This window comes from Falco punctatus (genome assembly GCF_963210335.1).
Source record: "Falco punctatus genome assembly, chromosome: 6".
Classification (NCBI taxonomy): Eukaryota; Metazoa; Chordata; class Aves; order Falconiformes; family Falconidae; genus Falco; species Falco punctatus.
Window position 1 is genome coordinate 7,109,079 of NC_137585.1, and position 23,636 is coordinate 7,132,714.

General features: G+C 39.0%; 1 protein-coding gene across 12 annotated transcripts in view; it reads left to right on the forward strand.

Annotated features, from left to right (window-relative positions):
* Positions 1 to 23,636, forward strand: part of F5 (coagulation factor V) — a 44,584-nt gene that overhangs the window by 2,054 nt on the left and 18,894 nt on the right. The window contains exons 2-16 of one of the 12 annotated variants that reach the window (XM_080393589.1): positions 658 to 761; positions 1,211 to 1,288; positions 3,639 to 3,723; positions 4,398 to 7,581; positions 10,684 to 10,775; positions 11,710 to 11,832; positions 13,048 to 13,260; positions 16,115 to 16,258; positions 17,172 to 17,393; positions 18,150 to 18,315; positions 20,048 to 20,225; positions 21,250 to 21,352; positions 21,767 to 21,978; positions 22,749 to 22,899; positions 23,319 to 23,531. In XM_080393589.1, the coding sequence (XP_080249715.1) occupies positions 7,421 to 7,581; positions 10,684 to 10,775; positions 11,710 to 11,832; positions 13,048 to 13,260; positions 16,115 to 16,258; positions 17,172 to 17,393; positions 18,150 to 18,315; positions 20,048 to 20,225; positions 21,250 to 21,352; positions 21,767 to 21,978; positions 22,749 to 22,899; positions 23,319 to 23,531 (1,978 nt within the window). In that variant the 5' untranslated portion in view covers positions 658 to 761; positions 1,211 to 1,288; positions 3,639 to 3,723; positions 4,398 to 7,420. Of the gene's footprint in view, positions 1 to 657; positions 7,582 to 10,683; positions 10,776 to 11,709; positions 11,833 to 13,047; positions 13,261 to 16,114; positions 16,259 to 17,171; positions 17,394 to 18,149; positions 18,316 to 20,047; positions 20,226 to 21,249; positions 21,353 to 21,766; positions 21,979 to 22,748; positions 22,900 to 23,318; positions 23,532 to 23,636 lie in introns of those variants that run through there. The other 11 variants (XM_080393588.1, XM_080393580.1, XM_080393584.1 and 8 more) reach the window with 11 other exon arrangements.

Here is a 23,636-nt window from a genome sequence, read left to right on the forward strand (position 1 = left end):
TAATGCTTTTGGCTTCATTACTGATTCCTGAAAATGTCAATTTTTGGCTATTTTTTTCCTCCCATTTAAACTCACTTGAGAGTTATCTGGGTATTTCCCTACTTATGAATGATTGTTTCCTCTAGCTGGAGGAAGATTTTGAAAGCTGAAAGAAAATAAGTGATCATCTTACTAGGAAAGTTTGACTCCATCTTAAACTAAAATAGCTGTAACTAACCAGGTGATTTAGATTTATATTTGAGAAAGACTAGTGTTTTGATGGATTTTTTTGGGAGACAAAGGAGGAATATTAGTATGTAGTCTGTTCATCTTGTAATGAAGGCAAGAACAGTCTTATATTGACAGAATTAGAGCTTGAGCACAAAGGGAGAAGATTGCTATGCTAGAGCAAGGTTCAATTTTGGCTACTTGTCTGCCTCAACTACACTAGCTGGTAGTCTAATAGCAAGATTTCCTTTTGGGGGTAGACGTACATGGAGTTGTTTATGAATTCAAATATTGTAGGCACATCCAGGCTTTAGCATCCACTTTCTGCCCTGTAAAAACTAAGATTTTTATTAATGAAAATTAGAGGAAAGGACTATCGTATTTGTGTGTGTATATATATATACATATAGATATATTTATATTTACTAGGTTCGTTTAACCTCTGTTCAGCTTTCAGGGTAGCATCCTTGTCTCCCAAATGTCCCACTTGCATTCTGCAAGGTAATCTGAAGTTGGATGTCTGCAACTGACTGAATTTTCTGTTGAGTAGGAAGGTTGGTCCCTTTCCTGGCACAACTAGTCTCTGTCTTGGCTGCCCTCAGTACCATGCTTGTACATGACAGCCTGTAATGAAGTTCTGTGTACTATGCTTAAATTGGCTTTCCTCTTTTGATATCTATCTTCACTTCCTCTTTCTTGAACAATATCTTAAGCAATGTCTATATAAGTGAGTATTGCAAGCTGAAACCTGTTAAAATTTAACCACACCCACTGAGTCATGCCATAGGATTTTCCCTATCAGACCAATCTCAAAAATGTTCTGAGCTTTTGGGTAACAAAGGAAGTAGCTGTCCTCCACCCAACAAATAAGGGGATTTGGAGGAGAGCAGAGAGGGAGTATGTCTTAAAATAACCAGCAGGGATGTATATTTTTTTTCCTTTGCTCTGTCGGAATCTTTTGAAACATCCCTCTCCCTAAAAGGTGTCTGTTCTTCTCCTTTAGGAAAGTGAATTAGTCTTTCACTGGTCTCCAGTATGCTGAGTTAATATCACATTCTTCTTTGTCAGGCTGTTGACGGAAGTAAGTGGCATGACTTTATTCATTTATATTTTTTTTAAAGTATAAACTGATGAAGGCCTTTTGCTCTGACCCTAGCAGGAAAACAGAGGAGCAGCAGAACTGGAAGCTATTGGCAAGTTCGCACCATCAGCACCGTTGATATTTAATGTCTTATGGCATTTGTAGCACAGAAATATCTAGTATCACAAACCCCAAAGCTTGGCGACTAATGTGGTGCTTTGCTTGGCTGGATATCAAAGTGGTTGTACCTGAGCAAGCAAATTTGACCTGGGTACGCTTGCAGCAGTTATACTGTATGTGTTAATCCTTTTCTTCTTTTGTGACTGCTATTAAAAATTCATGTTAGAAGTAAAGATTGCTGCTGTAGGAACTGCTCTAAACATAGGCAAGGATAGTATCCTCAGTTACAGCTTCTGGCAAATCCAGTGTGGTCATTGACTGCCTGAATTTTGCCTCTACATCAAAATAGCTCCTGAGAAGTTCTGCTTTTCGGGAGTCCCTTTCCCACTGCACATCTTAGAGTCCTTGTGGCTCTTTACTTGCCTTCTAGATCTCTATCTCTTGTTCTTGGACTTTAAGTACGTTCTAGTTTACAGGCGCTGCATGCAGTGAAGATATGGGTGAAATTTTGATTCCACTGAATCTGAATCAAAGTTATGCACAGGGAACAGGTTATGATGCAAAGGGAATAACCTTACAGAAATTTAAAATAATGACCATCACAAGTTCTGTCATCAAACTTAATATACCTAGTCCTTAATTTACATGAAATACCTTTAAAATACAAAAAAAAAAAAAAAAAAGATTTGTTTCCAGTAAAAAATATAGAAGAAAAAAATCAATAACTTCCAAGCAATACATGGGAAGCACACTTCTGTATTTAGTCTTCTAAGAAAAGTCTAATCCAAGTCTAAACTATAATGAAGGGTGGAAATAGTGTTTAAGGAATTAGGGTAATTTCCACTTTGTCGTTCTGTGGCTGCATTTTTAGGTGTGGAAAAGTGGAGCTTTTAAACCAGCTTGCTATCAAACGGCCCGCTCCTCTGCTAGAGAACTAGAGTGCCTTGAATTTGTCTGGGTGTTGTAAAGTCTGTAGGGACAGATGTAATTTAGTGTGTTATTATGCTATAAGCTTACTGATTTCATGTTTCTTCCTGAAACATACCTATCTGCTTTCCTATTGGAAAATAACCTTCTCTGTTAGTAACTTGTAAGAATTGTTCCAAGTCTACTTTTTTTAAAAAATCATACCTTGATGTAGAAAATGCAACCATAATGGAAGAAGAAAAAGTTAACGCACATGAAGTCTCATACCGATTGTTTGAAGTAGGTATGTATACAACTTGGTAAGAGACTGTCTTGGTTCCAACAAGGATTTATGATAAAAAGATGCAAACTCTTGCGATCGTGTACCAGCTGGTTAACATTGTGTTGTGGGCACTGATATTCGTACCGTTATTCTCTACAGAAAGAAAGCCGATTGAATAAATGGCTAGACTGACTTAGCCTGAGGGCAGCTGGTCTGATTTAGCATACCAGTTGTAAGCGTGGGCAAATAAAGAAATCTCTTAGTAAAGAAGACAAACTGGAACACAGAGAACACAAACATGGATTACAGCAGGAGCAAAATTCTTTGTGCGGCCAAACTGAATTTTTTTCTGGCAAAAATTAAATAGAGGGGGGGAAAAAGGCTTCTTTGGGATCAGTCAAAAATTTTCAGCCAGACGTGATATTTGAAGAGAGGAAGCTAGTGTATCCTCTCTTTTTGTTCCTTGAAATGAATTTTTTTCAGACCAAAAGCCAGTGGTCTTGGACAAATTTGTTAAAACACTTAAATTGGACTTCACAATATTTAGAAGAATCAGATACTTCTTTTTATCTGAAACTGTTTATTGGATTCAGCATTGCTGTGCAAAGTTTTTGGTCCTGCTAAGTAACTGGGTTTGGCAAACATATTGGCTGGAGAAACACCCAATTGTAATCAAGCACACTTGCTTTTCTCCTAAGGAAAAATACAGGTTTTAAAGATGTGGATGTATTTAGGTTTAAATCAACATGATTTTGTATCTTCTGAAGTCTTTAGCACCAGAGCAATCTGAAATGCTGCTCTGTCTTCTTACTGCCTTGTAGTGTTCACACGCGAGTTACACAGCCTGCCGCCTTTTAACAGTTATGCAGAATGGGGTTTTATATGAGCTGCCATCAAATACAAAACGTGTATACGTATTCCTTTTGAATAAGTTGTCTGAAAGAAAGCCTAAGTTTCTCTGCCATCTGTTCTTTTTGCCTGCTTGTGTAGTTTTCAACATAGTACCTTTACTTTAAACTTCTAAAATGAGCCATTTCACAGATTAACCTCTCTTGGCTTCGGTGCCTTGCGGAAGTGAAGATGTTTAGCTGATGGCTTCTGTTCCAGGTAGTGGCTATAAGGTTTGGTAAGTGCCCTATCTGTTTTTCACCTACTTCAGAACCATGTGTTCACTGCTGATCAATAATTAACTCCTTGTTTGCCTATGAAATCCTTTCACCTAAACAAAGTACGCTTGCTGGACCATTGTGCATCGATTTGTGTGTTTGAGAGAGAGGGGGCTATGTTAAGGCAATTATTAGCAGCAAATTCAATAATTGTTTTACAACATTTTCTTCTCTATATTAGCTCCCTTTTAGTCATGTCTAGGATAACATTTGTGATGAAGTAGATACAAGCTTGTTGTGGGTCCTAATCTTTAAATCACAGAAAGTTGCAAATCACCATTTTACAGCTCTTGAAGAGTTATCCGTTCTTGATTGCTCAGACTCAGCCTAGGCTATTCTGGGTAAAAAAACTGGTGATGCCAGTTAGTTATAAAGGTCAGCCTTAGAGCAGTACTGTGAGTATACTATTTCAGTATGTTTTCATATGTAACATAAGAAGAATCGGGGCCATAATTACTGGGTGTCAGAAGAGACAGTAATCTTCCCCGGTTAGAAGATGCAGACCTGCTTTTAGTGTTAAAATGTATTGCTTGTGCTTCTCTTTCCATGCTTTGTTTTAATTTGGCATTTCAGTGTCAGGACATCCCAAAGGTACTGCTTCTTTTTGGGAATAACATTGGTCATTGTTCTGCAGAGGCTGTTTTGCCAGTACGGACTAGACCTGTGCTCCTCCGTGCATGGCTTTTGCCCACAAGATGTTTTGATGTTGCTGGTGACCAAATGCAAATTATATTTGAACATGTGGGTAAGCAATGAGGATAAAATATGAAGTCTGCAGCATGTGCAGTGTTGTGAAGTAGAAGAAGCTAACATCATGGCTATATATATGAATAGATAATAAAGTTGTGTTGTCTTGGAAGACTTCAGCCTGAAAAATGTATTCTGTAGTCATTTGTCATATGACTAATAGTAATAGCTTGCAAGTAACCAATGCTAACTAGAACAATTACATGTATATATTAGACTTTCACAGAGGATAGAGGTTATAATTGCAGATACTAGAAATTAATTGTAAGGTGGAAGGGAGCAAGGTCTTTGGATTACTAATAATGATTTTCCGAACACTGTGGAACTTCTCAAAGCCTAGAGGAGACGATGTGATGCAATAGCTTAAAGAAACAAAAAACCACCAGGCTGACCCAGATAATTTCAGGCAGCTCAATCTTACATTGATCCCAAGAGGTGCGGGAAGAGGAGAAAAGGAGGGAGTAGCCAATATTGGACTTCTTAAAGAGTTAAGGAAAGGTAATACATGCTAATCAGTGTAGTTTAGACAGGAAAGTCTATCTGGCCTAATTTGATACTGTTCTTTAAAACTGTCAATATTACCAGCCGCCCTTATAAAAGTAATTTCACTGATAGAATGCATTTTGTTTCCTTCTACCATTAGATTTGTACTGCATGAATCATTAAGAAATTTCAAAAATACAACCCCCAAATTCATCAAAATGGATAAAAGATAAGTAACTAATTGATGTCAGCTTTGATGATTCCTAGCTCACAGTCACAAGTCACAAAGCAAGGGATTTTAAGCAGGTATTCTGGGTATTAATTTTTAGCCTGCAATGTTTTAGCTTTTTATTACAGGGAAGAATGAAGTATTAGAAACCTACCTATAATGGAAAATTTGAATACTTAATTCATTAGACGGAATCACAGGAAGACTTGCTTAATGTGTATTTTAGTTTCATCTCTTCAGCCAGTCACATAAGAATACATGAAGGTGTTCAAATCCCTGCACAGGAAGGAGCTTTAGGAACAGCGTTGTAAAGCCTCAAGGATAGAGATTGGAGATGACAGAAGCTAACCTAAAAGTCAAGATCATTTAGGTTTAACAGAACATGCCAGGCACTTCAGCATCATCTGCTTCACATCAGTTCCGGATCAGAGGAAGGAATTGTCCATTTGACCAGAGATTTCTTTCATAAAAACTAAATTACAGGTGTTTTCACACCAGCTATCAAACTCTTAAGCACCAGCATTTAAATAGATCCTGAGCCAGAGATGAGGTTAGGACCAGAGCAGAAATGAGACAAAGATAACTTTTAACTAAAAAGTTATTGAAGTAGTTTACTAAGGCTTATGGTGAGTTCTTTAATCAAAACAGCGATTAATTAGTAATGAAATAATATTGGACTGTGTTTAGTTAAGATTTGTTCTTCAATATCAGCGCACACATTCTGGTCCAGTTTAATTGTTGCTTGGATTCTGGGTTTTGAATTAATTTCGTACTTGATGTATGTGTCAAAGTGACTCATGGAAACAAGGGATTAACTCCATGCAAATGGAGTAGGAGGTATTTTAACTTGAAGTTCAGTGTGCTGCCTTGAAACTGTTTCAAGATGTCTGTAGTCTTACACTGTCCGAGTGATCATGATTGTTTTCAGTTTTAGGGAGGGAGCATTTAGCTATTGGTCTTCATCAGTGTTTGTCCAACCATCTTCCCTGTCTCTTCAAAGGCCATATGGTCCCATATAGTTTGCATGGTATTAACCAAGCTGCCAGTTAGACCATTCTGCTGTTGAACAATATATCAAACCTAGATTTGATCAGGTTTTATTTTGAAGTAGTCTGAGGAAATGTTGTTCTTATTTCTGTCTGGATCTGGAGTGGAATTATTTTGATTTGGGGGTTTAGGTAATTTTTTTCATGAAAATATTAGCAAAACATTATTGAAAAAGTTGTGAACTTCTATCCATGAGAAAAATAGGTAGAGATTTTTTCACTTTCCAATAATCCCAGTGTACGGGAAACATGCTCAATAATTTTCTTGTTTAGTCAAATTTCTCATTGCTGGCAAAAGCCAGGAAATATTTTTTATATGGTTGATATAGTTGACATTGGTAATTATCTTATCAAAAGGTATTTTCCTAATCATTGCTCTTTAGATAAATATCAACAGAACCTAATCAAGACTAGATCAGAAGGATTTTGACTACAGGCAAGTCTTCAGGGTGACCTGTTAGCTGCCACTGAGAAGCCTGTTCATTACCCATTACCTGAGGTACTTGGGAGTGTAGTGGGAACCAAACTGAAGCTGACGACATGTTTGGAAGGGTTACTGACTTGCTGTTACGAGTATGCGGTATATGGTGATCTGAACTAGATTTAGCTCTGCATCCGCTTCTAGTCCCCACACCTAATCCCTCAGCATTTTGCTTCCTAACTAGGAATGATCTTTTAGGAGATGTAGCATCTAACTGGGAAATTTCCATGAATGCCAGACACATGCTGGGTGTCTTTTCTGGGAAGACAAAAATATGCCCCCCTTCTTTCTAATCACGCAGGTCAAACATCCTGTAATTGTAAGTAATTTGAGTAATTGTTTTCTGCCTCTGGTACCCTGCTGCTTCAGTAGACAAAGACCCAATCACAGTCTGTAGCGGGGCTGAAGCTGCTTCTCCTTGCTGCTTATATCTTACTGAAGGTGGTGTGGAGGAGGGGAAGGAAGGTAGTTTAAACAGTTTTTTATCTCTATTGGATCCCTGTCAGTAAGGGGAGGAGGAGGTAAGGAGCAATGACCTGAGCGTAGCAAATGCTGTTACCCTCTTGCATCACAATTATTTCATTTCTGAGGGGAAGTTAAAAGCAGCAACAGCAATAAAAGCAGCAGTTTCTGCCTTGTCTTCCAGAGCAGCATCAACAGGCAGCTGTACCATGAGGCTCCACTGCCTGCATCTTTTTTTCTTGCTTCTGCTTGGTTCATGGTGGCCAGACTCAGAGAAGCATTTGGTGGGAGCTCTGAAGGTCAGGGAGCACTATATAGCTGCTCAGATCACTAGCTGGACCTACAGACTGAAATCCGAGGAAAAGTCCAGGTAACAAAGTACTGGATAAGAAGGATGAAACTTGTCCTGTCTTGTGACCGAAAGTGTTTTCTGCCTCCCACCTCCTGTGGAATTTTAGAGCCCAGGAGGACTTTAGAGCCTGATCTGTTGACTTCAGAGGAACTTGTGTGACTTTAAATGGCATGATCTGAACTGGAACCAGTGAAGTATTCAAAGCTCCTTTTTATTTACTTCATTAGTGGATAGAATTATTTTTATGTTTTCATAGCACTTTTGTTAAATATGTTCCAGGGCTTGCTTATATAATCTTCTGTCTGGGTTGATGTTTGTTGTTTGGGGTTTTTTGGTGTTTTGTTTTTTTTTAATGTAATGATTTTAGGTTTATGGAATTTAATCAATGTTAAGGAGCTGCGGTTTCATAAGATTTCGAAAACTTGCAGACTTTAGAATTTGCTGAAGGAAAAAATATGTTCCAATTTGCACACTATCACTTTCATTTAAATCAGAGCCAGATGAACTTTGGAACTAGCTTTGTTTCTGAGTTGTTCAGTAGTTTTTGTGAAACGAACATTCTGAATTCTGCCAAGTAAAGGTTGTAGGATCAAGCATTGCGGTATTTCATTAAATAAAAATACTAATTTCATGGTTTCTTTCAGATAGCATTGCAGAATGGCTAGCGAACATGCATATGCCAATCAAGCATATAAAATACTATGTTGTATTACCACTGTTATCAGGTTTATAAACACTGCAAGTGCAATGCTACAGATGACAGAACTTGGACATAATTTAGAATCCTGTTTAAAACAGACTTCAGTCTTGTGCTGTGCTCTCTATAGTCACCATACACAGCTTTTATTTGCTCATGAAGTGGCATGAAATGGTATGAATTACTTGTTCTCCTACACTGAACGGTGTATTTCAATACTACTCCATTTTTTTTTATATTGGTGGATGGCTTGTTTTCTTTACTTTTTAGTTTGTGATTATTTTTTTTAAAAAAAAATGTGTATTGCATTTCTGGATGTTACAGAAAGGACATTTCCAGTTCAGATTTAGACTTTCTAACTATTCATTTTTAAAGACTTAATTAGAACAGAGTTTCTATGATTTCTATAACTCCTCTTGGAAGTTTAATACAACTGGTATAAGCATAATGTCAAACTGGCAAGACAGACAAGTGTAGGAATATGAAGATATATGTAGGAATATGAAGATAAATGTTATTTAAGTATTGACCTGGACATGTGAATTTAGTAGTTAGAACTTCATTCTCGTCTGCACTGGATGGATCAGTATAAGAATGAAATGCTGTTTTGTTAAATTTGACATTGCATGAAAACAGTCTATCCACAGTAGACGCCCACAAGACTGCCTCAAATCTTGGGTGAAATACTCTGTGATTAACTAATTTTTCATACACAGTGCCTATTGAGATATGTCACATAAGTATTTAGAGCAAGTCACATCCTGGATAGGTCTGATGAATTTTGTAGAACTTAAAGAAATGTAACTTAAAAAAAAAAACCAACACAAAAAAACAATAACCAAACAACAAAAAAACTAACCAGAACTTACAAAGATACTCACTAAGAAAGAGTTAATGGCTTGGATCCCAAAGGCATTTGGGTATGTAACTTACTGTGATTTCAGTGGAAGCTGAATGCCTAAATACAGTGTAAGAATCTGATACTTTGCTGCTTTTGGTTCTAAATAATTGAAAAGAGGCTGAAAAGAAAATTAACTTCCTGAACTATTTCCTTAATTTTCCGGTCATACAGGCTAGAAAAGGACACAACTTCTCTGAGTGTCAGTAGACTTATCTTTGTAGAGATTTTTTTACCATGTACAAGTGGTATTTGTAAGACACTTCAGAACAAAATGAAAACATGCTATTTGTGCGTGCAGCGTTGCTGCTGCCGTTCCCGAAAGTTACGTAACTAGACCTGCTGGCATCATCTGAGGTCTCTGAAGTGTTAGTAAGCTGTGTATTTTGTTCCTTCTAGCTGTACAATTGGCGCTGATAAATTCCCTCTTCCTCCCCATAGTCTTATGTGTGCATATCCCAGTGGACATTGCCACATTAGGGCAGCGCTCGTCAATGAATGTTATGGACTGGGTCTTTCCCCTTAAAGACTGAAGCAAAATTTTATCAGTGACTTTAAAGAGGGAAATGAATTGAAACATGAATTGCTTCTGTCTGAGTCTTCTGCTGTGAGAGAGCATCGCAGAGGGATGTATGAGAGATACCTACAGAAAGAGATCTCCCCCTTATGGGCCCTGGATGTCACTGGAGCGAGCTCACTGTGCTACCTCTGCCCAGCCACTCTGTGCTTGAGCAGCCTGAAAGGGCATTATAAAAAAAATCACATGGAATTACTGTTGGATCCAGTCATCATACATACTATAAGAAACCAACCAACAAATATAAATCTAAATACAGGCTATTATCCCTCCAGTCCTCATCGTTACTTCCATTCCAGAAGTGTTGCGTGCTGGTTTCCTTCTGCTTGCCTAAATATTTGCTAAGAAAACATTGTGTGGTCTACTGGGTGCCTGAATCATTTGCAAAACTAAGGACACTTGCCGTGTTTCTCAGAAAGCAATTTTCTGACTTGCTGAGAGATCCTTAGTTGTTGTCAGGGAACAGTTTTGTGCTTGCCTCCAAGGTCATTGCTGCTTCAGGAGCTTGCTGTTAACGCTGTTGTACAATCCTTGTGGTGAGTCTTGAAGTTCAAGCATGGAGCTGAGTAAAGAGAAATTTAGATTTCTTTCACTGTGTTTTGTCAGATGCTTTCTTGGGTAAGCATGGTCAAAGCATCTTCCTCTGTGTCGTAAACAGAGTCAAAAGGACCTATAGAAACCACCAGGAAAATCAGGGGTAAACTGTGCTAGGTACCATAATTGAATGTCTAGTACGAAGTGGCCTAGCTCAGGAATGTCATAGATTCAGTAGAGGTAGAGGAGAAGACACTGCAAAGAGTTGAACTGTGTGCCTTGCCTTCAGCAAAATGTGCACGTGGTTAAGTGTAGTTCCAGGAGTCATTTTCTGAAATACCCATTAAACAGCAAGGGCATCTCTGGGAATCTTTGTCCTTCTGATTTATTTGTTTATAACTCTCTTGGTTTCAGATTGGAACATTCAGATCCTGTGTTTAAGAAAATTTCTTACAGAGAATATGAAGTGGATTTTAAAAAAGAAAAGCCAGCAAATATATTTGCAGGTAAGCAGGAAGGAAATACTCTTGAGTATTTGGGGGTTTGCTTGTTATAAAGCCAGTAACAAGCTAAGCAAGCTTGTATTTTTGTGTCCATTTGTGCTTATTTGTTTTGCACATAAACCAAATAAGCGCGGGGGTTGAGGTATCTGCCGTGCACTGGGCTTTCAAAGTCCGTAGAGTGGTTGGATTTTCAGAGGCTGGGGCTCAGTGCTATCTGCAAATGAATTGCACAGTGCAAAGTTGTTCTCTTTGGTTTTAGCATCTGATGAGACTTCGCATACACATTTAGACTTGTATGGTAACAGTTGTAGTGGTGACGCTATAAATTCGTGTGGAAGGAGCCTAAGGCCTGAGGCTAGATATGTTTCTGATAGAACTGTGGAAAGGAAAAGAAAACCTGTGAGGTTGGGTGGAAAGATGGAACTGATTATTTCTTTAGATAATATTTTGGGATTGAAAGCTCTTTTTGTTCTGTAACTTCTGGCATTGAGAGTGCCACTCAAAGAAATGCCTTTCTTTAAACTCTTACTCTATAAAGTATCTGCCTTCCTAAAACAGTTCAATTAAATCATTATGTGAAGGATTCCTAGAAATTCCCAAGGAACCTCAACATGAACCTTTTGATATATTTTCTGTATCTAGAAATAACTTTTTGTTTTGTAAATCTACAATTTTCCTGTGATTTTTTTTTTTTTTCTTAGTTGCCAGATAATACAATTTATAACATTTCCCACTGTGAGCTGCAGGTTTTAAATTTCCACATGCCTTTTTACAGGTAAATCTTCATTGAAGTGGTATTACATTCTCTGCCTGTATTAAATTTGCAACTTGTACTTTGAGAGCTCTTATTCCCTAATGGGGGGGGGAGAACCCTTCATTTCACTAAACATACTGGTTTGCTCACATTTTCCTCTTTCTTTATCTTAAATAACTACAGGACTTCTGGGACCAACTCTGCGTGCTGAAGTGGGAGATACTTTAGTAGTTCACCTTAAGAATATGGCTGACAAGCCAGTCAGTATTCATCCCCAAGGCATAGTTTACAACAAAAATGCAGAAGGTAAATGCCATGTGTTTTGTTCATTTACTTGTAGGCTATTGCATGAAATATTGAGAGGGGCCCAGACCAATGTTTAAGGAGATGTATAACACAAATACCTGTTGATTCTGGATTAAAACTTCACACCCTTTGTTAGCTCCTTCCTTCTTCACCAGTGTAACACTAGGAATGTCATCCGACCTGCACAGTCTCCTGTGTGCTACTACTGTTTCACAGAATCACAGAATGGTTGAGGTAGGAAGGCAGCTCTGGAGGTTTCCTGGTCCAACTATCATGTAATTGCAAAATATTCTAGTTCAGGAATGTAAACTCTTAAATATAGGTCTTAAAAAACTTTTTCAAATCCCTTGCAATAGTGTGCATCAAGGAGTTATTGGTAAGGCAGTTAACAGTGCTGATCGTGTTGTTCTGATAGCCAGCATTTCATGCTCAGCTTCGTGGTGTTCTGCTCCTAGATCCCTCATAAGACTAGCAAAAAGAGATCGTATACTGTGACCAAATTGACAGTTAAATGTCTGCACTAGCACAGAGTGAGTTTGATTGCCCTGCCCTGGCTGCTGAGCCTGAGCTGTGACCTGCAGTTTACAAGCTGACTCGAGGCTTTGTTTGTTGTGTTTGTACAAAGGGTTTTGCAACCCCATCTCATGGAGTTGAACAGAACATGTTGTTGGAAGTGACAGGCTGTTCAGATTGACTGTCTTATGAATGTGCCTTTTACACCTGGGATTTTGATTCTCTGGCTCCCCTTTGTCACATTGCAGATTTGTTGGATATGGTAGGCATAGATATGAGCCTTTACTGCTATCTGGATATGCAGTGCACAAAAGGTCTCAGGCAGCAAGGCAGTGCTAGCCCACGCAATGGCTTTATGAGAGATAATTAGAATGTTGACAGAGTGGTCAGTATTCCTCCACAGAGTATCAGCGAGCAGAGGCTGAAGCTTCACTCTATCTTGTTAACCCTAGTCAGACTGATGAAGAGCCCCCACCTTTTGGCAGTGAGGGCAGTTCTAGGAAATCTTTAATCTGTAAGAAACAGGATGGTGGAATAGCTGCTCTCCACAGTGTGAGTGGGATCGTGAGCTATCTGTTTGGAGCTGAAGTATCATATTGGCAAGAAACAAACCAAGCTTTTGCAATTGATTGTAGGAAGATATTCCAGATGCTTTAATTGCTCTTTGTCTTCATGGCACTCTACTGACTCTTTTCTTGGCAGGGTCCCTGTATGATGACAGAACGTCGTCTGCAGAAAAACGAGATGATGCTGTACTTCCAGGCCATGTCCACACATATGTGTGGGATATAACAGAAGAAGTTGGTCCAAGAGAAGCTGACCTTCCTTGTCTTACTTATGCATATTATTCTCATGAGAACATGGCAATAGATTTTAACTCTGGTCTGATTGGAGCGCTGCTTATCTGTAAGAAAGGTAATTAAATACTTTGAGACTACTATAATGTAATATGGTTTCATTTCTTAATAAAGTTAAGTTTGTATGATAATGAGGGAAGATACATTCTTTTCACATCTTTACATGCAGTGTAAAGTAAAAGAAAGATGTTGAAAACCATTTAGATGTTAAGGGTTTTAAATGCCAGCTTTCATGCAAATCCTTCCTATCATTTATAGGATGGTCAGAGAGTGCTATTAATAAATACATTTGCCTGTACTGGTTGCATATTCAGTTGCTTAACTGCTGAATATGTGACCTTAGATTTCCTGCCTTAGAATAAATACTTTTAAAGCTTCATTCAAAATGGTGTAGCCATTCCACAGAATAAGGCAGGCAATTATTGGTTTACCCATGCTTTTTAAAGTCTGACTGATTAAGAGGCTGTAGCACACTCTCCTCTGTAACAAGGGTTTGAAATTGCAGAGCAGTATGTGCCTTTTGCTAGTCATTTGAAAATATGGCCAAATATGAACAGATTAAAAGTCTTCAAAAATTGCTTTGCATGTGATTAGGGACTTGAGATTTTAGCAGTTTGAGTCATTGAATTCCATCTCCACTAATATGAACTGGTGTCTTGTTGGACTTGCAAATGTGCTGCTAGGTGCATAACCACTAATGCAAGGAAGACTGAAACAGCATGCCACTGTGTAAGCTACTTAAACTGCTTCCTGGTCCCTTAAATCCAAATTTTTCCAAGTTAAATATCCTTCTTTTAAGCTTTAAGAAACCTCTGTGAGTTATTTAGCTTCATCCTCTTTCCCTGCAGTTTGATTCAAACATTTTGTATAGACTGCATGGACTTGGACCTTGAAGCTTTCCTGAAAGTAAACATAAAACTGGTTCAGTGTGGGTTGTACAAGGGAGGAACTCTTCTCACCGATAGGTATCCATTCAATTGCAGAACACACTCATATCACTGCGAAGGAGTAGCATTAATATTAATTATGTTCCTTCTGAAGTTTTTTGAGAATTAGGGCTTTTAGTATTATATAGGACTTGTTCTTTTCCTAATTTGCTTGGGTTTTCTCTCTCTGTGTTCATGTGTGTGTGTGCATTTTATGGTGTACTGTTGGAGTTAATCTGGACAAATGCTTTGGAATTACTTGCTTTCCTTCCTTCTCAGGCTTCTCAAATTCACGCATATATTGTGGACTTGAGTTGAATGTGAGTTTGAGATCGATTGGTCTGACCGCTACCTTCAAGACAATTTGAACATATATTTCTAGCTACAGCAAAGACAAATGGCTAACTATTCACATTTTTAAGAATTCTGAACAGGGTTTCTTTGGCTGGGCACTGCATGTGGTAGGCGTGCAGCATGCTGTGTGTTTGGTCTGGCTGGTATGGAGTTACATTTCTTCACAGCAGCTCATTGCAGTGTTGTGTTTTGGCTTTGCGGCTGAATAGCATTGGTAATACACTCATGTTTTAGCTATTGCTGAGCAGTGCTTGCATAGTGTCAAGGCTTTCTCTTTTTCCTGTTCAGACCTCCCTAGCTAACATGCTGGGGGTAGGTGAGAGATTGGGAGGGAACACAGCTGGAAAGATGAACCAAAGTGGCCAAAGGGATATTTCATACCATGTAATGTCATTCTTGGCAATAAATACTGGAGGCAGAGGAAGAAGCAGCAGTGCGGGGGGAATGAGGGGTGTTGACTTCCAGGGTGGCTGTTCGTGAGAGACTGGCTGGGCATCAGTCTGCTTGTGGGAGATGATGAGTGATTGCTTTCGTGTTGCTTGGGCTTTTTCCCCTCTTTCCTTCACCTGTTGAGCCATCTTTATCAACGCAGAAGTCTTCTCACTTCTGTTCCTCCTGTTCTCTCCCCTGTCCTGCTGGGGGCAGGGAAGCATTGAAGTGGCTGTGTGGGTGCTTGGCTGCCGGCTGGGGCTGACCCATTAAAGCAGTGTAGGTGGTATAACCTGGGAAGGTTATAAAAAGTGGGCTGTTGAGTTAAAGCACTGACTGAACGTTCTTTGTGTGACAAGCAGATCAATTCCTCTGTTGATCTGAGACTTCCTTTGTGCAGGAAAACAGGACTTTGTAGCCTCTCATAAATAAAAAGGAGTGCATTAAAGATAACTGCTTCCACTGCCAGTGTCTCACCCTAAGTAGAATAATCAGCAAGTTCCCAAATTTTGGGTTCTGCAGTCCAGAGGGACATCTATTTTAGCCCTGATTATGTATTGAAAGTAGCAAATGGAAGTTTTTGATGTGAGAAATCTACAGAAAGAATCAGTAAAATCACACCAGTTCTTTGTGGCATGTCCAGAATGATTTCTACATGTTGATAGAAATCACACCTGTATTACAATCTCAGCTAGATGGTTTCTTATAACCAATCCCATTCAGCAGTATTTGCCAAGTCTTTTGTATGTAAAGGTTGTTTGCTGCGTGGTTGGTTTTACGCTTTTTAAAGGAGCTGGTAACCTCTGCAGGGTTCTTGAAAAGGCAGTGTTCATGCTGCAGTTGACTGCCGTCATTCTTCTTGCCTCACAGTCTCAAAACAGAGGCCAGTGTCTGACTGTGGATGGAAGGCTGTTTGGCGATCCCTACAACATATTGCCAGAATTGCCTGAGACAATTAATTACATGTTATTTAATCTCCTCTGGGATATTAAAGACCTTTGATTTTGTGGTTACCCAACCAAAAAGTACTTTCAGAAATAAAATAACTTCATGAGCATTCCTAAGGTCTTGTTTTGGTCAGGCTTAGCCAGTACATGTTAACAGCTGAAGCAAGCTTATTAAATACATATTAATGCCACTTCATTGATGTGAAAATTGCTTTACTACTACTTCAAATTAAGACTTGTTCTTTCTTCTTCATAGGAAGCCTAAATGAGGATGGGTCACAGAAACTTTTTGACAAGGAATATGTACTAATGTTTGGCGTGTTTGACGAAAACCAGAGTTGGCAAAGATCAGCATCACTCAAGTACACAATTAATGGCTATGCTGATGGAACGTTACCAGGTACTGTTCAGGCTTATGTGAAATGAAATTAACATTGGTGAAGACTCTGTGTGCTTTTTATGCAAGAGAACAGGAATGCAGAGGGATGTGATACAGCCTTTTTATAGAGCAAGTCTATGAGCATCTAAATTCTAGAAGAGAACCTATGTGCTGGAAGGAAGTCGTGCCATATTGCTGAAATTACAAAATTACTTCTTGGAATAGTTTTGCTCGAAGAACAGGGTTGCTAACTTTAAAAGAATAATAAATCCTTCAATTTTTTTTTTACTCAGCTGATGGGAGTGATGTTAAGTGAACTGCTAGTTTCACAGGATATAGAACATACTAGGTGAAGAACTTCCTGCATGTAGAAAATAAGTTTCCATTAAATTAGACAATTAAGTGGGAAGACTAGGAAGGTAGTAATGGGCTATTCTATTGCTAGTGTTTTCCCCTTGTTCTCCTAAGTAACTACTTTCATATCTCTGTCCAGTCCATTCAACAAATACAGAAGACTGTCTTAGGTGGGTTTTTTAAACAAGTGTTAGATAAGGCAGTTACTGTCATTAGATACAACCTTATTATTTAGCTTTGATCCTTGCCTTTTTCTCTTGTCTCTCCTCTTTTTTCTCCTTTTTCCTCCAAACAAAGACAGATCAGCTTTCCAAAAGAGGCTACTGGTTTTCTTGCTTCTTCCCCAGCTCACTTAAGTCAGGCTGTCACTTGCGTGTGAGATTTAAACACCTGGCTTCCACAGGATTTTGGTATCTGTTCTATTTACAAGCTTCTGAAACTTGCTCTTGTTGCAAACACTGATCACAGGAGTGATTATTTTTTTAAATGTTTTGATCAAAGATTTATTTCAGACCTAGTGGGCATAGGGAACTTGCATTATTGGCCTGTATTCTGAACCCTGCTGTCATTTCTCTTTCAGATCTAGAGGCTTGTGCATATGACAACATTAGCTGGCATTTGATAGGAATGAGTTCCAAGCCAGAAATCTTCTCCATTCACATCAACGGCCAGTCCATGGAGCAAAGACATCACCGAGTTTCCACCATTAACCTAGTGGGAGGAGCATCAACCACAGTAAACATGACAGTGAGTGAGGAAGGAAGGTGGCTGATATCTTCTCTTGTCCAAAAGCACCTGCAAGGCAAGGAAACTATTTATTAGGCAACTGTAGAGTTGTCCTTCTCTTCTTTATGTCCCAAATGTCTTATACTGTTTTGCAATTGGTACAGTTACTGTGTTTCAGATGCTTGTCAGTTCACTAAGAAACCATTGCAGAACAGGGCGTTCTGTTGGGATGAGAAGCACATGCTAAACTAAAAGGCATTCTTATCTGCAGCTTTACTGCTGTGTGCAGATCACAGAGCAACAGCGAATCTGTACTCCAGTGCCTAAGTCTATGAGCTGTTCAGATAAGCACTGTTATAAAATGAGTAAAGAACCACCCATTTCCTGAGAAAGTGAGCACTTTCAGCTAAGAGTTACTCAATCTGATTAAAATATTTGCTGTTCCTGATTTGAAAGTGAGTATCTCTCAGCAGTGATCAGAATTCTGTTTTAAAGAATGAGAGAAATGTCTCTCCTACAAGAGCTGGACGATATGTTTTGGAAAAAAAAAAAAAACAGCAGGAAAGTAAAAAGCTTTTTATCTGTTCAGCTGGTATCCTCAAAGAGGGCCAGCTGAGAGAGCCTTTGTATTCCGTTGGGTTAATATGGGCTCCTTGGAAGGCTCCTGGCCTATATATAGTCTACATGGATTCAGGCTTTTCAAGCCTGAAAAGATGGCAATCCGAGGAACAAACACTTGCTGGCAGCCTAGCTAAAGAAGTGTGAAATGCAGCTGAAGTGGTAAGGGTGCATAAAATGGAAAATCACTATAGTACTGTTTCTTCTCTATTAGCTGGAATGCATGGTTACCTCACTGTAAGAGACTGTGGGGACAAGGAGGTGAAGAAGAGTCGTCTCTCCTATAAAGAACGTCTTATGATCAAAAGCTGGGAATATTTCATTGCTGCAGAAGAAATTACTTGGGATTATGCCCCAAATATTCCAGACAGCCTTGATAGGTAAAATAATATTTGTCAACATAATATAGAATGTTAACATGAAATGACAAAATAATTCAGGTTGGAGAGGACCTCTGGGGATCCAACGGCAAAGTTGGATCCAGTTGCACAGGAGGACCTTATCCACTTTTTTGAGTTTTTATTGTCTCCAAGGATGAGGACTCCTCAACTTCTCTGGGCGCCTTTGCAACATCAGAGTGAAAATTTTTTTCCTTGTATATAATCAGACTTTCTCATGTTGCACTTTGTGTCCATTGTGTCTCATTTCTTCACTGTGCATCTCTGAGAAGAGCCTGGTTCTGTTTTCTCTGATGTCCTATTTGATAGTTGAAGATAAGATGTTCCCTTAGCCGTGTCTCCACACAACTGAATAAACCAAGATTTTGCTTCTATGTCATGTGTTCTAGCTCCCTAATAACCATGGTGACCCTCCACTGGACTGGAAAGTGTTAATAACTGTCTTGCTGAGGAGCCCCAAAGTGGACACCTCCTTTTGCCTCTGATGGGGAGCCCAAAATATGAAAAGGACTTAGGAAATGCCTGAAGTAGCATACAAGCCTATTTTCTAAATTACTTTTCAACCTGAGTTCTGCTGAAATAAACAGTCCTTAAGAGGAAGGGAGGGAATATTTCTGGAGAATAAAAGTTTTTAAAAAGTCCAGTACAATAAATTGTTTAGGGAATGGGAGAAAGAGAAGCGTCTCTATAAATGACCTTTGCATGGCACCATTGTAGATGTAGTAAAAATCATAACAAGTAAGCATATTGGGCTCTTTTGCTCAACTTAAGATAAATAGAAGGAATTCTCAAACATACATGAGGTCATAGTACGCAGCGCTGCCCGGCACTGTAACGTTAAATTTGCAGTGTCAGTTCCCCACTGCTAGAGTACTGGTGACTCTACAAGCTGATGTCCATAAGAACCTTTAAGGATTTCAGCAGAACAAGACAAATTTCATACCCTCTATGGGGTTCTGGTTTCATATACCTACTTAGAATTTAGTGTTCACACAACTCTCTGATTATTTCTCCTTCTTTGGTATGACTTGCTTCTCTTATTTGCTCTTGTACTGCGTGGAGCAAACTTCTGTATCTTTCCTAGCTAGTTACATGGCATTACTTAACTGCCTCTGTGCTCTGATTTTTCCTCCTTTGTTCAAAATTACAGAGTTTATTCAGTAACCTTTTTTGAAGTGCAGGTGACCAGGACGAATATGTTACTCTGTGTTACTTCCCAGTATTTATCCTAGTTTTGCTCTCCCTATTAACAATCCTAATGTTTTTAAACCTTTGTGTAACACTAACTGTATGGTGCTTGACTGGGATTTTCTGTTCTTGTCTCTCCTAGAGTCCTAGACTCTAAGCAAATTGTTTATTTTTTTTCTGTCCTCAACTATGCCTTTGTAAAAGAAGACTGTTTTCTGCTATCTTATCTTGAAAATGTAGCTGCTGCTTCAGTTTGTTTCTTTCTTGCATGTATACTCTATTAAATGAAACGTAAACTTTGATAGCAATTGGTCAAATGTGATACTAAAACACAGATAATGTTCCAAGCTTCTTCTTACCTAATTTAGGTTAGAATTTGAGGTGACAAGCATTAGGTTAGTTTAGGGTTTGGATTTTTTTTTCAAGAAGTGAGGTTTCTACCAGTTGCTTGAGTACTAATCCTTTATTCTGATAGACGTCACTATTCAAGTTTTGTTGATCATTTGCCTTTTCCTTTATTTTTAAGACACTATAAAACACAGCACTTGGACAACTTCTCAAACCTCATAGGTAAAAAGTATAAAAAGGCTATTTTTAGGCAATATACTGATGCCAGCTTCACTAAACGTCTGGACAATCCTCGTCCCAAGGAAACTGGAATCTTGGGCCCTATTATCAGAGCTCAACTCAATGACAAAGTCAAAGTAAGTAACATAAATTCGGAGATTTATGCTACAACATAGATTTCTCTTGGCCAAGGACACAAAAGAACTAATTTGATATGTGCTTTTTGTCCAAAAATATAGCTAATGTTATAAATACTGGCCCTATTGAAAGGTATGATCACAAGTGACAGTGTTTAGCTGAAATTTTTCAGCATTCCCTCTATAGTTTCCATGATTGTGCTTTATTTTACAACATAAACACACTTCATTCACACTCTTTGTAAAATTCATGTTGACACTGGTCCAAAATGGAAGAAAGCTAGACCCAGTTGGACTTCTGGATGGATTTGGATGTGAGGCCAAACTCATGAGCCCCTCATTCCTTACGTTGTTATTTTTTCTGGCTGTTTTAGACAATGGTACTCAGTTCTCATAGTTAAATGTTCTTTCATGGTATTATGAAATGAAACTACAATGCATTTGCATCACAGGCGTATACTACTGTCTCCACTTGTCCTTCTGTTGTCATTTACCGATGCATTACAATGTTTCATGACCTTTAATTGCCACCATGACTCTGTGACTCGGAATTGGAATTTATCATATTCCTTCTTTTTTTCTGGTTTTGACATTTTTGTCTTTTCCTCCTGTATCCTCTATGGGTCTTGGAATCTGGGACAAAATTTGGTTTAAAATCTGTTTAGGTTTGGTTTCTCCCATATTGAAGTTTCATAAGAACTTTAGTCAGCAACCTCATATTCCCTGAGGTAGTGTGTGCCTAGTAGCTGGAAGAACAAGTGTTCTTTTTGGATTTTTTTCAGAGACCAGGTTTAAGAAGCTGAACTTCGCTCAATGGGCTCTACAAAGCCCAGCAGCAGGGTACCAGCTGCATTTAGACTGTGGGTTTACATTATCAGACAATCTTTAAGATATCCTTTTGCTTTTCCAACACTTCCCAGGCTGAAACCAGGCAAATTTTACTGTAGTCGAAACTCTGATATGTATTCAGACAAGGATTTGCTGAATACTAGATTTATCTTTTTTCATTTGCCTATCAATATAGATTGTATTCAAAAATAAGGCCAGTCGACCCTACAGCATTTACTTCCATGGAGTGACACTTTCCAAGAATGCAGAAGGAGCTGATTATCCTCTGGGTCCCACAAGTAAGAAATTTGTGAATTAGATTTTGCATACCTCTTACTGTTGTGGAGGGTTTGGTTGCTTTGAAGGAGATGCTGTGGCTTGGAACGTGCATGGCTGGGAGACCTCCGTTCTATGCACTGCCTCTGCTGACCTGTTGTGTTGCCTTGTAGAGAAACCAAGGTATTATCTGCAAAGTGTGAGCAAACACCCTTTTTTGGTGTCTTAATTTTCTGTTCTTGTTTGTGATTTTAGAGAAGTTCGTGCTGAACTTAGCGGTAGCTTGAAATGGCATAACTGCACCAATTTCATTGCAAGGTGCTCCTATATATATATATAAAGAGAGAGAGAGATGTGTGTACAGAGAGAGAGCCTGCAGATCTATATAAAGATCTGGTTCTAAGTTTGTGTCATTACTGTTCTTTATTTTTAATTAGGCAATGACACCCAGAGTAAAGGAATTGAACCAGGGAAGACGTACACTTATGAATGGAAAATTACTAAAACGGACCAACCTACGGCACAGGACGCACAGTGTATTACAAGGCTCTATCACAGCGCTGTAGATGTTGAGAGGGATATAGCCTCTGGACTGATTGGCCCACTTCTGATTTGTAAAAGTGAAGCACTGACGCAGAAGGGTGTGCAGGTAACATGTTTGACAACCTCTTAGAGAGAGGTTTTGCTTAGATAATATGATTTGATCTACAGTGAATTTGGTTTTGCTCCCCTTCAAGAACGGTCATGTAGGCAGCAATTAAGCCAACAGCCTTCTGAAGAAATGACTTGAAGAAAAAGTCCTTTAACTGTCCACAGCCGGAGAGGAATTGTATTCTGATTTTCTTAGCAAGAGCAGCATTTCAACAGAAGGTCAGCCTGACTTGAAAGTCTGTTTCTAGACTTGATAGTAAACTTCCCTGCTGCCATTATATCTTCACACTCTAAAGACATTCAGATCTGAGCTGGTCCCTTTCTGTAACAGATAAAACTCAACAGGGTCTTACAGTCTCAGACATCACTGAATCCAGAACAATGCAAACAGCACAGGAGAGTTCTGAGAGATCTGTTGAAATCTTGCTTGGCAAAGACTTGAGCATCACTTGGGAGAAAAAAATGTCAAAAGCTTGTCCTCTGTTCAAACCAGGAGACTGGTCCTTTTACAGAGAGCCCACTTGGACACCATCTGCATATCAGCAGTGCTAGTGGTTTGCTCAGTGCTCCACCACAGCTTGGTTGCAGTAGTAGGACTGTGACCTTGAAGGCTTGACCCCCTACTCCCTTTAACTTAGCCCTTGGATCACGCCTACCGCAACTCTGGTGAAGCTCATGTTGCTTACGTAGTAAGAAAGACAGTAGGATTGTGTCCTTAATACGTGTCTCTGCTCATAAAATGTAACTGCTGTATTGATTGTCTTTCAGAAAAAGGCAGATGGGGAGCAGCATGCAATGTTTGCTGTGTTTGATGAAAATAAGAGCTGGTACATAGAGGATAACATCAAGGACTACTGCAGCAACCCTGCCAGTGTTAAAAGGGATGATCCCAAGTTCTATAACTCGAACATAATGCACAGTGAGTGGGATATCAAGCTGAATATTGCCAAAGCTCCTGTGAACCTGAGTGTTCAGTGACTGCTTTTTCTCAGCTATAGTGCAATCAAGGAATTCTCTAGAGAGTCAGAGAGTCTAGAGAACTTCTAACCATGACGGGTGGCACCATACAGAAATATGCAATATTTTAGGGACCAGGCTGACTCTGGAACCTGAAGCAAAGGCAGGGGTTATTTGGCTTTGATGTAGCAGCCTGCTGCCTTAGAAATGCTATTTCCAGAGCTGGAATCTCCTTCAAGGCTATTGTGGTTTCAGTCCTGTGCCAGCCTCTTTCTAGGTGCAAATGTGAATCCAGTGCAAGTGGACTGACATCAGAACAGGAGGTTTTAAAAGTCTTGCTCTGAAAATATTGAGACCGCTTTTATTTTGCTTTCTTTTTAGCGATAAATGGCTATGTGTCTGACAGCAGTGAAATCCTGGGATTTTGCCAAGACAATGTGGTTCAGTGGCACTTTTCCAGTGTTGGCACTCACGATGATATTGTGTCTCTTCGCCTTTCTGGGCACTCTTTTTTGTATCGAGGGAAATATGAAGATGTGTTGAACCTTTTCCCAATGAGTGGAGAATCAGTCACAGTGGAAATGGACAATGTTGGTAAGTGGTAAAACTATGGTGTTTGACAGCTCTTCTAGGACTTATTTTTTCTTTTTTTTTTTTTTTTTTTTTTTTATCCAGTCTGTAAGAACTTACCTAAATAGG